The sequence below is a fragment of the Homalodisca vitripennis genome, chromosome 7 (genome assembly GCF_021130785.1).
Source record: "Homalodisca vitripennis isolate AUS2020 chromosome 7, UT_GWSS_2.1, whole genome shotgun sequence".
NCBI classification, from domain to species: Eukaryota; Metazoa; Arthropoda; class Insecta; order Hemiptera; family Cicadellidae; genus Homalodisca; species Homalodisca vitripennis.
Genome location: NC_060213.1, coordinates 125650833 through 125667099, shown reverse-complemented (window position 1 = coordinate 125667099; position 16267 = coordinate 125650833). Strand labels below are relative to the sequence as shown.

The following is a 16267-nucleotide window of genomic DNA, read 5'->3' as shown; positions in this document are numbered from 1 at the left end:
AGGATTTCCAATTACGTTATTTATCCTGTATGGTGTATATTTATCTTATATGAAACATTATACATAACAAAACACAAGGATAAAATATTAAACAATGATTTTGGACCGATTCAAAATTCACCATTCCTTTAAAATATAACTAAATTCTTTTTTGACCCAAACTTTTATACATATACTAATATTTATTTTATTTTATTTTTATTTTAACCATATAAATCTTGTTAGTTTGACTCAGCTGATATTTGTTTTTAAATTGTTGATTCACACCTGATGATGGCATCTTCGATGTCGAAAGGCCTCGTGAAAAATACATAAATTATTGGAGAATTGTGAGTTTTCTTTTGTAAAATAATAGAAAAAATACTAAATTCATGTTTATAGTCAGAAAAATTAAGGGTGGTTATAAACATTAAATAAGAATAGCTTAATAGAGTTTTAACAATATGAAAATGAAATTAAATTAAGTGAAAAATGTCTTTATTAAAGAGGCGGAGTTAGGGCTATTAAGCCCTCTCTACAACTCAACCTCATATTGTATACAGAAAATTTACAATCTGGTTTGCGCTATTGTACACTAAAGTAGGTACAGAATCTAATTTAAATAATTTAAAACGAGTATTATCGTTTCCACTGTATCACACCAATTGTTTCGAGATTCCTCATCGAGATGCATCATCGCTCTCTTATCGTGCGATACTATCGTTACTCTGAACACATACTCGAATCGAATCTTTCGATTGTTGGAACCACATGATTCATATAACAGATGTTTCTAAATCCTGTTCCATGAGTAATTCAACTCCCGATCTCATTTTGACAATCATTTCCACCAACATAATCTCCATTTCCTACATAGTGTTACCACCCATGCAAAATAAATACTACATACTACATTATAGTTGTATACATTTATTGTATATGAGTATTGTAGTTATATGCAGTTTATATGCTTCATGAGTGTGATTGACATTATTCATATATTTTATATATATAAATTTGCATTGAATCATAGAGAAGCTAATCAAATCTGTAAATAGATAACAATGAAATATAGTACTAAATAGCGAGCTATATTCGAATAGCTAAAAACAAATTATACTATTAGTACTTTAATTCAATGAAATGCTAAAACAGCAATGTCTAAACTTAACGTATACTAATCTGAAAAAAAGCTGAATGACCATTGTTAAATTTCGCCTTTGCACGCAGCATTCAAGTTGTTTACGATATTAATTTAGCTGACGTTTTAAGTCTTAAAGCTGGCGTTTAACGTTGAATACTTAAAGTACTTGTTGACTTAAAAGTAATGAACAATGACTGCAAATGTTGGCAGTTATTGCTGAAGATCACGAAAATAATTTTAGTTCGAGATTTTTTTTCTAAGTAGACTTTTGTCTTCAACAATTTGACAACGGCTCTTAAAAAATAATACTTTAACTCTGGAACAAGCTTCTAATCAGGCTCTACTTTAAGAGCAGCTCATATTATTAACAGATGGAGTAATATAAGAAATCCGATCACCATGGTGAGCTCAAGCTCTTGTTACTACTAATGAAAATCATGAAAGGCGAATGGTGATAGACTATTATCAAACCTTCAACCTCTTTACTCTCTTAGATGTTTATCCTCCACCTAACATACAGTATTTTGTCTCTTAAGTATCTAAATACTCCGTTTTAGCACCATCGCTTGTCTAGTGCTTATCATCTAATTCCTATACGAGGCGATGAAAAGAAATACATTGCTTTTGAAGCTAGGGATAGGCTTTATGAATTCAACAGAATTCCATTTGGAGTAACAAATGGTGTAGCTTGTTTCCAATCTATAGCATTTTACAATTTAAAAATCTAGGTGTAACCTTTCATATTTGGATCACATTACAGTGTGTGGTAAGAATCAACATAAACATCATAGAATAAGGCAACCTAATTAAGTTCCTTGCGGCTGTCAAGAAATGTTGTCTGACTATAAATTATAAGAAAAGCAGATATTCTCTCCAGTCAATAAAACTGTTAGGCTATGAGAAATATAACAGAGCTATTATACTTTATCAGGACATACTTAAACCACTAGAAAATCTACCACTGCCTACAGACATTGAATTATATTTTTGGTTACAGATTCAAAACTTAAAGATTTAACAGGAGTTATAGATTTCTAAATGTAGATTAATTTAGTTGTGTTTATAAGTTTGCTGATTATTTATTATTCGTTTCTTTTTATTTCATTGCTCTTTTTATTGAACAATAACAGTATTTGCACAAGATTTCATATAATACATATATCAAACATTTTTTTTAATTACTAACTTTGCAGTTTTGATCCTTCGTTGAGTAAAACACCTACAATATGTGTGAAGCAACACTGTACTTTTGAAGGTTTTGAAACTTTGCGATTTGTACTCATCTTAAAAATTAAAATAAGTGGTTATTATTAACTACCTAATTTCACAGACTCTCACTCATTACAATTGTACTGAGTAGGAGGGAAGACTGGAACAGACGGTACTTAACGTCATGAAACTTTACGTTTTGAAACTTTTCTTTTTTGAATGTAAACGGTGTTGATACTTCCCGTTTCGACCTCCGGCAAGACTACAGGAAGGCTGACGATTGATTCATTTCTTTAAAAAACTCATGTACAGATTAAGAAATTTAGATTGTGCTCGTATACAATTCGAATCGGCTCTCAATTACTAGAACATATTCGAGGTTTTATTTTAAAACGCATTAAAATGCGTTTTTAATACTGCACTCTCTAATACCCTTCTCTGCTTGATAGTAGCTCGTCAGCTAAAGCTCCTTTGACAACTTATTCATAAGCTAATGATATACAGGTGGATTTAGATCTTTTCTTAGATTCTTGTCAGTTATCGAGCAGGTCTTTTCATAGCCTTGGAGTTGGGAAAGGTCCATTTCGTCGCACTTACGTTAAAGTCGATAGTTTTCTCAACAGTATATATTGAATAAATACTTAAATGATTACTGAAAAGGAGAATAGTTAAAATATGTCAGACAAGTAAGACTAGACCCATCGTAGTCGGTTTCTGGTCTGTAATTTCCTGTAATATAGCAGTGATATGACTGAGCTTCGTCTCAAAAGACTTACTATATTACGAGTTTGAGGGTAGCTCCCAATCTATATGGACTTAATGTACCAATCAACTTACTATTTGGACTGATTGTTACGTGTTATTGATAATATCGAAAATATTATTTACGGTTTTGATGGGGAAATAATATTAAAGGCCAATCCTCAATTCTAACCGTTGACAAGATTCGGTGAGTTGTAACTCCTAAATATTCTGGGCACAAAAAATTCTCTACTTACCTGAAAGTTGTCAGAAACAATAACGCATTTGCATAATTTAGTTAAATGTATTTAATATCATTGTATCACATCTACTAATTCCCAACTATTTTATTTATAGTGTCCTCTTTAGAGAATTAATCAAAATTCTTTATTTGTGATAAACATAGTGTACTGTACTTTGTAAAGACAAAGACAATGATTTAAGAATCCAAGGTTGACTAAATATCACTTATAGCAGACGCGAATGTACGTAGTGATACTTCTGTCATGAGTGCGTGTGTTGTTATTTACGTTCATAGTACTACTAGACATTGTTCTTAACTATTTCTGATACGGTTTTGGATTATTTGCGTACGTTTATCGTCGTGATCCTTAAAATTAATAAGTGTTTATATAAATTGTGTCATTGGATTACTCGCATCAAGCTTTTACTTTACCTTCAAAACAAATTTGGAAGGTGGGTGTAGCAGCTAGAATTTGGTGTTTGTTTGATTGTTTTAACGGGAATTATAGTGATATCTGTGAAATTTCAAAATGATTTTAGCTTATATATCGGTTTGAAATGAAATATCAAGCATTTAATTTGTTTTCAAGAACTATTGTAGGCTAATAAGTTTACTCATAATACTATATAACTGTTATTACTGTAAATCATATTTATTGTTTTGTTTCTCTACTTACTGAAGGATAGATTTAAATCAATATTAAGTGAAACAGTTACAGTTGAAATAGAAATCCATTATAGTTTATGAATGTCACTAAAGAGAGGTTAGGTTATTATTTTTATAGACAGTAAATTATTAAAAAAGCCTCTATACAATCGGTTTAAATAAACAGTGGAATTTAATTTTTCATAAAGAAAATGCACTATGGGCTAATTTTTTGTATTGCCTATGTTTTAGAACCACTTGAACTTAACGTAAAATATTAGTAATTTCTACATATTTTGGGTACACTATAATAAGTAGCCACCACCTCAATCGAATCAGTCCTATTTTTACTATGTAAACTACAAGAACTGAATTATATTATTGATATTTTAAATTACAGTATAATTCAAATTACTGGTTTTAACTGATATCTAGAAAAGTAACAATTTAATTATGAATAAAATACTATTAAAGCTGTGTCGTGTATTTATAAAATGTAACAAACAAAGCAGTGTAACATTTTGTTAGTTTTTACTATTTTCAAGGATAAACTTGTCTGAGAACTTGTGACACAAATAATTTATGTTTATCACTGATGTACTTGTGGCCATTGCTCAATTACCATACAAATGATTTTACTTTGTTTGAAACATTATTTTTATACAATAGGCTACATTAAAAAGAGCTGGTAATAATTTATTTTTTAAATAAGTATAATTAGCCTACAATGTTTTTTTATTTGATAGTTTAGGTATTTGTAATCAATAATTTGGTTCCTTGATTCGATTGAGGTAGTGGTTGTTTACTATACTGCAGCCCATATTTGCTATTTGTCCGGTACAGGTGCTCAGAAATAATAACTATGACATAGTATCTTCATTCAGCTCAAGATTTTCTGTTTATCTATATCCAACACAAACTGAAATGAACAATATACCAATGGAATTTAAAAAATTGGATTTCCACCTCAATTTATATTATTACAGGGTATATTCAATTATTTATAGACAAAATTTTCTGCAGAAAAAACCGTTGGTAAGTTAAAACAAGTTTAATACTTTCAAGGCTTTAATTTGGTATCACTGAGATGTACTTATTAGCTGATGATTCAACGATATTGCGTTCATAACCTCAAAATTAAGTTTGACAATAGTGAATCTACTTGGAAATTTCACAGGTTGATCAATGATCTGCGATTGGTTTTTTACTTATTGAAGGTGAAAATAAGTTACTGTATACTCTGGAATGACTATAATATATGTTGAAAGTTATATGATCTTGTTACAGTGGTAGAATAGTTTGTAAGTAGTCGGGTGGCAGAAGTCATGGTAATGGTGTTCGGGACTGAAGCTGTACTGTAGTGTTTTGTGAATCTCTTGAAACACTCTGTACAGCCAAGCTAATTGGTTACAATTCACTTGTCACCCACATTGTTTTTCATATTGAGATGTGTTACAATGTGTTTCTAAAGATAAAAACACGTAAAAAAAGTTTGAAAGTCAGGTGAGTTATTTGTAAAAACTGATGGTAACAATCCTTATCACCAGGTCAAAATCTGCCACCGACTTGGTTGTGATAATTAGTTTGTCTAGATCTCATTTATGTGAGTTTACGTTATATTTTAGCTCTGAAACATTCATGATCAGACCCTCTAGAATTTTTATATTTCACAGATAGGTAAAATGGATATATTTCTCAATGGATGTTTTTCATACGCTGCCATTAGAGGTGGGGCAGCACTTAAAGTACTACTGTAGCCTATGCTGTTGGCTGGAGGCATTATTATCAGTTCATTCAATTAACTTTTTTGTTCTCTTAGGACAAGTAACTGAGAAAATTGCACCTAGTCATATAAAAACCGTTGTGCTTCTTTCGGAGTGACAGGATATTGGATGGGTAAGGTTAGGAGTAGGGGCCGCCTCTTGTCGAGATTCATGAGGAAACGTTTAGGGCACTAATCTCAAGTCATGTCCCCTAGGAAGAAGGAGAAGCCAGCTCTGAACCAGCCTCTCCAGTCAAAGCAGGCAGGGGGTGGCACACCCTTATTTCTAGACTGGCAAGAACCTTTGACTCTTCGGAAAACCCTAGTTGAGATAGAGATAGAAATCTTTATTTTCTAAATCTTCAAGATTTGAAATGGTGTCAATTACAATAGGAAATGTAGTACAATTATATTAAATAAGTAAAATGTATAGAACATCAGCAAAAAACGCATTAAGTTGTGATTCCTCTGAACAATTGAAACTTGAGATTCAACTCTGCACTTAGAGACACCAGACTAAGTGCCAAGTGATCATACACTTCGTGTCATTATCTGTAACAACAAAACACACTTCTGACTCAAAACTAGGTTCTACTCATCACATAATGACTCACCGCTCACTCTACTAATTGAGTGTCAATAAAACACTTTTGTTGTCACCTGTCTTATATACCTTGTTGAAGTTATGGTTTCCCTCATTAGTTGGTATAACTGCTGTAGTGCCAAGTCCGGCCAACATTTGATGAAACTGTGGCTTCCGTGCCACATAACGTTTCATGCGACCTCCTTGCACTTGGATTTTTGACAATCTTGTATTACATGTGCAAGAACCTCTGATACAACAATCAAGACAACAAAATGCCATCTTTTCCTTAAATTTATTCTTGTTTGGAGGCTGTTGATTAAAACATGAACAACAGAACATAATTCCAACCTGTGATTCCAAAGGAAGCAGAGTTCTCCCATGCTGTATAAAAGTGACATTTTTTACTTTTTTTGATTAAGCCATATATTGAACAAAAGTCTCTGATCCACCTCTTTTTCCACAGATAATTTGTAAATAGTTTTTCTCACTGTCATGAGTGAAGGCATTCTGGGCTAGTTCTCATCCCTTCTCAACCCACTTGGAACAAGAAACTGCTGTAATGTCCATGTATGAAACCTTGTGATGACCTCAGATCAAGTCCCAGATCGTCCAACTTTTCCAACGCCAGATTAAGTTGAATGTTCTTGGATGTGATCTGAGGTTGGGAAAGTACCGATCAGAAATGTCCCTGGCTATCAGTGCGGGCTTTGGTGGCATCCCACACTTCTGGCAAAAAAAAAAAAACACCCCTTGTGATAGTATCTTAAGTTCAAGTTCAGATCACGTGAGACCTAAAGGTTAACTTTAACTTTGATACTACTAGTAACAGACCAAAGGACTCAGAAATCGCTAAAGTGAAGCAGGAATAGAGTATTCTCAGCTTTAAAGCAATCTCAACTTCACCAATATATTGTAGAAATATCAAACCGTGATATAGACGAGAAGGGAAACTTATTTGTCAAAAAAAAAAACATTTAATTGCTTCTGCGCTTTATCCAGGTTCTTTGATTGTGTAAAACCGATAATCTTTTCAAAAAATGAAAATTTTTTCAAATGAAAGAACTTAATTGGTTTAAATCTTATTTTAATATAAGAATCAAAACATTATTTTAGAAATTGTAAATATAAAAATATAAATCAAGATCTGTTAATAGTGGGGTACCTCAGAGTACTATTTTAGGACCAACACTGTTCTTGATCTATATTTATGATCTGCAAGTGGTCACTGATGAAAGTTTAATAATTTATGCAAATGATATGGTAGCAGTTTTCAAAGATTATAATAAGTTTTCTTAGGAAAATACATGCTTTCGGTTGCAACTTGAATCACTGCTTTAATTCTAATGGCATATTTTTAAACTCCTAAAAATATGCCTACGTTGTGGAGCTTTACAACGACTTTCTATTATGAGCTGAGTGGTTAGTTTGAGCATCAGAACTACTGAGCTGAATCCACGGAATAGTGCATTTTAAAATAATCCCAAACAAATCCAACCTTAGCTTTTATTATTAGTTAATTCATGCAATCAACTTGTGTTATAAAAAGTTAAAGAGCTCGGCATCAAATAAAATAACATTTAGTGGGGTATTAGGTTTATAGTTGAAAATGTTCATTGAAAGTTCATGGATGTTTCCTCAAATAAAATACAATATTGTTGATTGAAATTCATCCTCTAGTACAGGCCATATTTTAACACAATAAGCATCATGTCACATAAAGTTCAAAGAATTGAAGATGTGATTCTGCTCCATCATTATAGTATGTATGTAACATTTAGATAGGATATAAACGTTTAAGAACATTTCTGATTATAACTCTATAGACCATCATTATTGTACTAAACATAGAAATAGATTTATATATATATATATATATATATATATATATATATATATATATATATATATATAAAAATACGTTCCATCTAAATAAATTGTTTAACCTGACTCAGGATTCTGATATTTGTGGACGACTCCCTAAAGCATTATTTTCAATGCTATTAAATGACCTTTCCACATAATTGAAAAGTATTTTGATTAAGAAAGTATATTAGCATATTACTCAAAAAATAATTTTCTTTTTAAATCTTATTTTAACTGTTAAAAAAATTATAACATATCTTTTAACTTCATGGTAGATATTTTTAAAATTTAGAAGAGTCGTTCTTTAAATTACGTAAATGTCATGTTACAATCAATTCTGCTTCTGAAGCTAAAATCTTGAAAGAAGCTTCATTATTTGATCAGAATATAAGTGAATACGTCAATACTCTTCAGTCTTATTTAACTTTGAAATCCTTGCTGACATAATATCATTCATTCATTTTGAACGTACAGTACTTAAGTGAACTTGAGTGCTGTAAGTGATTTATGTTTTGAACTATCAACTGGTACAAGAGAAAAGTACCCCCCCCCCCCCACCCACGATTGAAGAAAATTTCCTGACCATATTCTCCTGTCTTGATCTCCATCTGCTCCACCTGGTTCACTCTAAGACCCAATCTTGACTGGACTTGCTAAATAAGAGAAGATTGTCAGTGACAGCCAAATAATTCACTTGCTGGGTCTCAATCTTAGACATACACCTGTATAGGGACATGTCCTTAAAATAATACCCACAACAAGGTAAAACAAAATCAATGGCAACAAACAACTCTGTCTTACATCAAATTGCCTGCTTAACGCATTAAACATGTGACTTCTTGTCCGACATGAACATCGCCAACTTTGCTCATTGATATTTTTCAAGTACTCTTGAAACTAATTTGCCATTCCTAGCTCTGCCAAAAAGTTACAATCGGCAAAGTGGTCCTCACAGCCAAATATATTTGCCACATGAAGTTACATTTCAATATGGCTTTGGCAAGATTACATTTTGGTATTCATTCTCAAAGCTACAATAGCCCACTCGATTGTGTTTTCAAGGGACATGAGAAAAATATAAAGATCTAATGTACATAAAATCCTGCTCCTATATTGGGAAGCTTTGCATTTTATATAATTATTTTAATTGAGTATTAAAACAAGCGGATACTGTGACCAAACGAACTAACAGAATGTAATAAAAGCCAAAAAGCAACTTTGCTGCTCTTTCACCTTTTGACCTCAAGTTCGATAGGTCTTCCTTGGACCAAAGAGAACGTATGTACAAAGTTTAAAGTCTCAAGGACCTATGTATTAAGGATTTTTGCGTAGACAACAACCACTTTTTTAAGAAGGATCCGTCAGATCATAAGTAACAAAATTGTTACCGGTCAATCAGATAGTTCAAATAATGAGACTGTAGTTTCAACACTGCAAAATTAGATAGCAGGCTCTTGGCACAAATGATTTTCAAATTTGTATACATTTGTCGACGTTTCATTAGTTTTGTTTAGAGTAGATGCTGCACATAAAATAACTAGCTAAACTAGACTATGTGGAAAATTCATCTAGAACCCGAAAGTAAAAATCATGTTGAAAATGTTTTAGCTCGAAAAGCAATAACCCGTTGTGTAATTAAAACTGCCCAAGGCTTCATTACAATGAATAGTCCTTCCCTTCACCTCCCATCCCTCCCCTGTTGCTCAGTTTCAATATTACTACACGGTGCATCTCTCGTTTCTTGGTTTCCAATTAATTATTTTGCGCTGTTCTCAGGCAATACTCTAATTGATTTCCAATTAGCAGTATTGTTGCATCAAATGCCAATACTATTGGTTAATAAAATATTGCAACTTTTAAAAATGGTTTGTAATGATTTTGAACATCTTAATGTTTTATAACCATACACATTTTACCAGTTTTTAACACTTTTATTGCCAATGTCCATTTTTACAAATGTTGAAAAAATGTACATAAACTGTCAACATTTGTTATTTTTGAAAGTTGCCCACAAAATGTATTAAATAATTTAACTTAGAAGTTATTTAAACAGTTGTTTGCATTGAATATCATGTTTAAAATTAAACACTTTAATATAACAAAATTCTTTAATAACTGTATGTGAGATATCTTGTGAAAAATTATTTATCATGTGGTTTTTCACATATACTTAATAGTATATATGCATGCGTGTATTCACACAAAAAATTAAGAAAAATCTTACTTTGTATACAAATATTTCAATGTTCCGTTTTATATGTTCTGAATATATCGACTGAATTAATTGAAAGAATATTAAACACCATCTTCAGTATTACAGATGTATAACCTAATCACGCTACTTGGAATCGTGACTATGTTTATTGTTCCTTATTTTATGTAAATTTGTTAAATAATAATTTGATTTATTGGAAGTTATAAAAATAATTTATTAATATCTTATTAATATGTGTGTTTTTGTAGTATTAAATGCACAAGACTATAATTAGATGATATAAATATACTTCGTATAGTTTAAGTTATTGTGTGTGGAGCTATAAAGAAAATTTGTTTTATTCTTGCTCCTTAAATTATTACTGAAAGAAAGGAATTAAAAAACAAAATTTTGTTTAAATATTGAATAGAATAAGTACTAATCTTTGCAATTTTTTAGTATTTATTTCCTTTATTAGATAATAGTACTTTTTCTTTAATTTAATCTATTTTAAAAATTAAATTTTACTTTTTTAAATTTATTAGATTTATTTTAAAATTTAAACAGATATGGTTTGAAAGTTTGATATAAAATACATCCACTCTTTCCCTTTGTTGTAATAAAACAACAAACATGTCAAAAGTAATGAATTTTTCAATGGCTCTTATCATTACTATCGTATTATCCTAGTAACTACCGGTATTTCTTAACCAATACTTGTTTAGAAGCCAACAGTACGTTCCCTTATAGAACAAACAACTTAAGCAAAAGATAGACGCTTACAGGGAGGAGTTGAGTTGTAAGGTTGGACTGGGTGGGCTGTCCTCCACAGGCCGCAGTGCTGTCAGTGTGACAGGTTCCTGCGTCTGCGCGGCTCCAACAGTCCTCAGTTTGTCCAGCAACATCATCTCAGAAAGTCCTTCACCGAGGTTCTCCCAGCAATGAATAAATTTACACTTTGCCACTCAAGAACCGAATTAACCTTCTTTTCAGACTCCTCAGATGTCAAAGTAAAAGTAACACTCATAAGATTGGAGAAAAAACCAAAGTCGAGGAATCGCAAGAGACAAAACGGTGTTGTGAAGCAGAAGGAAGGAATGTTGCAATGAAGTGAGGTGTCGGTGAATGTTGGAAGTTGTAAATGACACAGCGAACGTGAATAGTTTATGCTTGTTGCTGCAATGAGTGTTGCTATCAGCTGAGATGAATTGCCTGGGCTCTTATCAAAAGCTTGAGAGGGCTTTGTGATAACAGAAGGAAAGGTGTGGGACTGTTTTATCGTCGTGACATATTAACAAAATATTTACTGCTCTACTGATGCACACTTGACAACCCTGATAGTTTCATATTATGTTGGGAACCAGTTTAAATTGTTTGGGAAAAAATTTATTAAACAGTAGCCTATTATTTTAATAGCCTACCATAAGGTATATAATATAAAAACCTTAAATACATTGTGAAATGTGTATTATTGTTTCTAGATTTGTGCTAGTATCGTAAATAAATATGTGCAGAGTATTTAAAATAGACTTAAGTCAGTAAGTCTGACTGTCTTTATCTTAAAATTATAAAAAAAACTTAAAACAGGTTTAAAATGTAACCAGTTTGGAATAGTACCAGTATATCACAAATTTCACACCACAGTCAGACTTGTAAGTTACTACATTGTTTTCGAACTGGACTTAAAAAACTAGTAGGCCTAAATTAATATGTTTTAAACCTTCGACTGCTGGTTACTTGTATTAGCATACCTTTCTGTAATTTTTAATCTTTTTGTAAAGTTAATATAACAAAACTGAAAGTACAAAGCAATATTATATAACTTACTACATTTGCTTTTGAAAGGAATTCAAACTGTCGGTTAATTTACTAAGTACTGGCAGATATTCATTGTTTTTAATCTCCTTGTAAAACAGGAATAAAGCACCAAAAATTAGTTTTAAAATAAATAAGTTGTTACATTGATGTAACTTAAATTAGGTCTAAACCTCTGTGTTTTAACTTGAACTCATAGTTATTAATCAATAACGTTTTTAGAATCTTTTTGGAGGAGGGGGCTGATACATTGGTTGGTTTAAGAGGTGTAAAATACCCTCCAAAAATAGGGGCTCGGGAATATTCCCCTAGGAAATTGTTGTGCTTTAAAATTGTTGTGTTTAAGACCTTAAAATGTCTTCTAGTCTAAATAAAAAACTACTGAGTGTGATTTTAATGTTTGTTTTTCAAACATTCAGAGAGAGGGGGCTCAAGCCCCCATGTCCTCTCTTTAAAATATGCCTATGGGTTATTTCCTATGTCCTAGAAAACATTTTTAGCATTCTTTAAATCTTCATAATATGGATGGAACCCTCATATTGTTTTCAGTGTAAGTGTAGAATATAGGAGATCTAGATATAAAAAATCGGCTGTGTTGGAAGCCATCTTAAGTGTTGGGATGCAAAAATAATTTTAAACCATTTAGGATCTTTCTTCTTTATTTTTGATTTGAGAGTTTTGCAATTGGAGATGTCTATAAAAAATCTTTCGTTTCTTTCTAAAACTGAAATGTCAGTACACTTTTAATACGTCTAAAAACTATACATTTTACAAAAGTATGCAACAAAACATTGTAAAACTTTGTTGATGGTTTACATTGTTCTTTTGGAATTAAACCCAATTTTGTTTCAGCACAGCTACTCTTATAAGGATGATTTTGAATTTACTAGTTAGTCTAAATTACAGACAAGGAGGTTACAGAGAAGTTCAATTCCTGGTTGTCTTCCACAAATAAATCTGAGTACGTCTATCAGACACTTGAGAGCCTATCTCAATGTGATATTGCTGTAACAATGGCAACATGTCAGGAGTTCTGTAAGTCAAGAATCTTTGTTGTCAACAACACCAACAAGCAATAACACTAGGTCTATAAATAGAAGTTTATGTTGTTTTGAAGTAACTTTTAGAAAGATAAAGTGGTCACAAAATCAAATTTATTGGTCCACTTTCACTTGATCTGTAGTATGTTTGTCTATGCTTGGATTTTGTCTAACAATAATGGTCCAGGAGCTGAGAGCCATTATTGGACTGACTATATTGACATCCTGTGTAACAAACTCAGCACAGAGCTAGTAACACAGGAACAACAAAGGTGCTTATATACCCATTATCAGTAACTAATGGTGGGGGAGGATGGGGGTAGACCCCCAAAAACCCTAAACATAATAAAATATTTGTATAGCACAAATAAAAATAGTTTTAAATACAGTAGTTAAATGTTTTAGTGTTTTAAGATTTATTTATTAAAATTTAGATTTATTCATATCTACTCCATATGCCCTGGTGCAGTGTGTTCTTCAATCAGATTCATCCCCTCTCAAAGACAAGTCTTACTTACGAAACTGCCCTCTTTGGATCTCATTGATATGGGATTTGCACTACAAGGATCTTGTAGTGGTTACATAATCCTGATTAACCTTTAACTAAGAGAAGCGTTTCAAAAAGCCTTCATAGAGTTGGACATTTTCACTGTAGTGATCTATCCTGAGACCTATCTTCTTCCCACCTGAAGTGGCAGTAACAGGTGTATGAAACAACAGTTAGATCAATACAACAGTCGCATCTCCGGCTACTAACTTCCCATGCACAGAGTGACGGTTACGGAAAAGAAGCTAGCTTTTACAGCAGTTAAGTTATGGGGGTCCTTTCATAGGTCGAAGTAAAACCTAGGCTGCAGTTTGTATGACTACAGAAGGTGGCTGTGGGAATGCCTTATACCGACTTAGGGAATTTTATGAACTGACTGATATCGACTGAACAACACGATAAACAATCACTGTTGACAGTGAAGTTTTGTCAGCGTGTGACCAGGTCAAGGCTCTATATGCCATCCAGTGTGCCTTCCAGTGTGCTTATGAGATCCGTGCAGGTTTAGAAGTCCGCTTATTAATTTACCCCAAATCTATGGCTGGTTTATACCTTCCAGTTGAACCTACAACTGGGCACAGCAAAAACCGATGTGTCACTTAAATCTGGGCAACCATATGGATGTCCAGGAGCGGCACATGACTAACCGCAAATTTCGAGATTCTGGGGTGCAAGAGTAGTTCGATAGGTCGAGTCTACTGCGGGAGATGACTGCTGGAGTTTGGTAGGGTTCGTTCCCTAACTATCAAAGGTTCTTGCTAGCCTCAACAAGGGTGTGCCATGCCCTGCCTACTTTGACTTGAGAGGCTGGTTCAGAGCTGGCCTCCCCTTCTTCCGTGGGGACATGACTTTGAGACTAGTGCCCAAATTTTTCCTCATGGATCTCAATAGGAGGCAGCCCGCACCCCCTAACCTTACCCATCCTGAATATCCTGTCACTCCGGAAGCAGCTCTAAGGTTCTTACAGGACTAATTGCAATTTATAAGCTCCTTGTCCTAAGAGAACAAACAAAGTCAATGGAGGAAATCAGTAAGATTCTGTTAGATCTTAATTGACATCCTTTTGAAGTAATTTATAAAGTACTCAAGAGAAATAGCAATTTGTTTGAAGTTTGTTTCTGACAATGGAAGGATTTTGAAGGAAACCGGGCAATGATACAAAAATTCAATAACACTAAGTTTCGAGATCTGCAGTCTGATCTCTTCCTCGGGTGAATAACTAACCCAACACATAACGAAAATCTAGGTTAAAATAAAAATAAACAAAGCATACTAGAGCGTTATGGAACTATGAGCAGTCACATCACTCTGGAATGATTTACTTCTTTATTTAGGTTTTAGTTATGTGTTAGTTTAGTCACCTGAAGAAGAGATCAGATTGCAGATCTTGAAACGTAGTATTACTGATTATTTGTATCGCTGAACGACGGCAATTGTCCGGAAAAATAGCCATTGTGTGGTTATTGAATTTATTAGTGGGTTTGACCTACTCCAACTACTGATATTACTTTTTAACATTTTTTTGTTTCTTAAAAAAATAAAGACACATTTGCATTTAAAATCATCTCTATTTTAATACAATTTAACCTATTACAAGATGAGATATAAATCCAAAATGAATTAGACGTATTGTTACCGCAGTTGCCCATGTTCATAAGTTTCATATTTTAGAGTACGATAACAATTACAAACGTTATTAAATTATTCCTAATTCCTACATAACCATACCGAACTCTGGTACCAAGCAGGAGAATCGTTCATTTTAGAAAATACTGGAAACATCACCTACTTGATATGGGGCTCCTCGTCTTGCAAGGCGTCGAGGTCCAGGGAGTAGCACTTCTTGCTCCTTCTGTGCTTCCGTTTGTGTCGCTTCATCCCTGGGAGTTTCCGGAGGTAGCTCATGGTGGCCTTGGTGGTACAGAGGACTGTGGGAGGGTCCGGGGACGGGACTCGGGGGCGGTAACTTATGGCACTTCGAACACTCATCACCTCACAGCCTCATTCCACTTCACGCCTCTTAAGATCGTTTGTCGTTTACTTAATTTATTCAGTTTGGAATTGAGAATTTTTAACCCCAATTGTTATTATGTAACTACGTGTTCTTTAAATACTATCTCCTCATCTTCTCATTATAATTAATTATACTATTCAGTTTCAATTGATATTGCTATTAACTACATGTTTTTATAACTAAGCGGCTAAAACTGGAATTATTTAGACTAATTTATTTTAAATGAATATATTTTGTTTTTTTTATTTATTTGTTTTTAAATGTATAGACACAAAACGTTTTGTGATTTGTAAGGAAGTGGTTTCAAAATTGTTATTTGCAATGTAATTTTTTTTTATTTACAATAAAAGTTCAGAGAAATATATTACACAAAGAGTTAAATTTGTAATTTGTTAAATATTGTATGGGCTGTTGTAGCTGCTGATTAACACTGTTGTGTTAGTTTGTCAAACCTCTGATTGGGTTATGTTGTTGTGACACCTTC

The 16267-nt window shown here is 32.8% G+C and overlaps 1 protein-coding gene across 1 annotated transcript in view; it reads right to left on the bottom strand.

Annotated features, from left to right (window-relative positions):
• Positions 1 to 15987, bottom strand: part of LOC124366267 (arf-GAP with coiled-coil, ANK repeat and PH domain-containing protein 2) — a 78142-nt gene extending 62155 nt beyond the window's left edge. The window contains exon 1 of the mRNA XM_046822671.1: positions 15559 to 15987. Coding sequence (XP_046678627.1) covers positions 15559 to 15758 — 200 coding nt within the window. The 5' untranslated portion in view covers positions 15759 to 15987. The remainder of the gene's footprint in view (positions 1 to 15558) is intronic.
• Between the last annotated feature and the right edge of the window lie 280 nt (positions 15988 to 16267).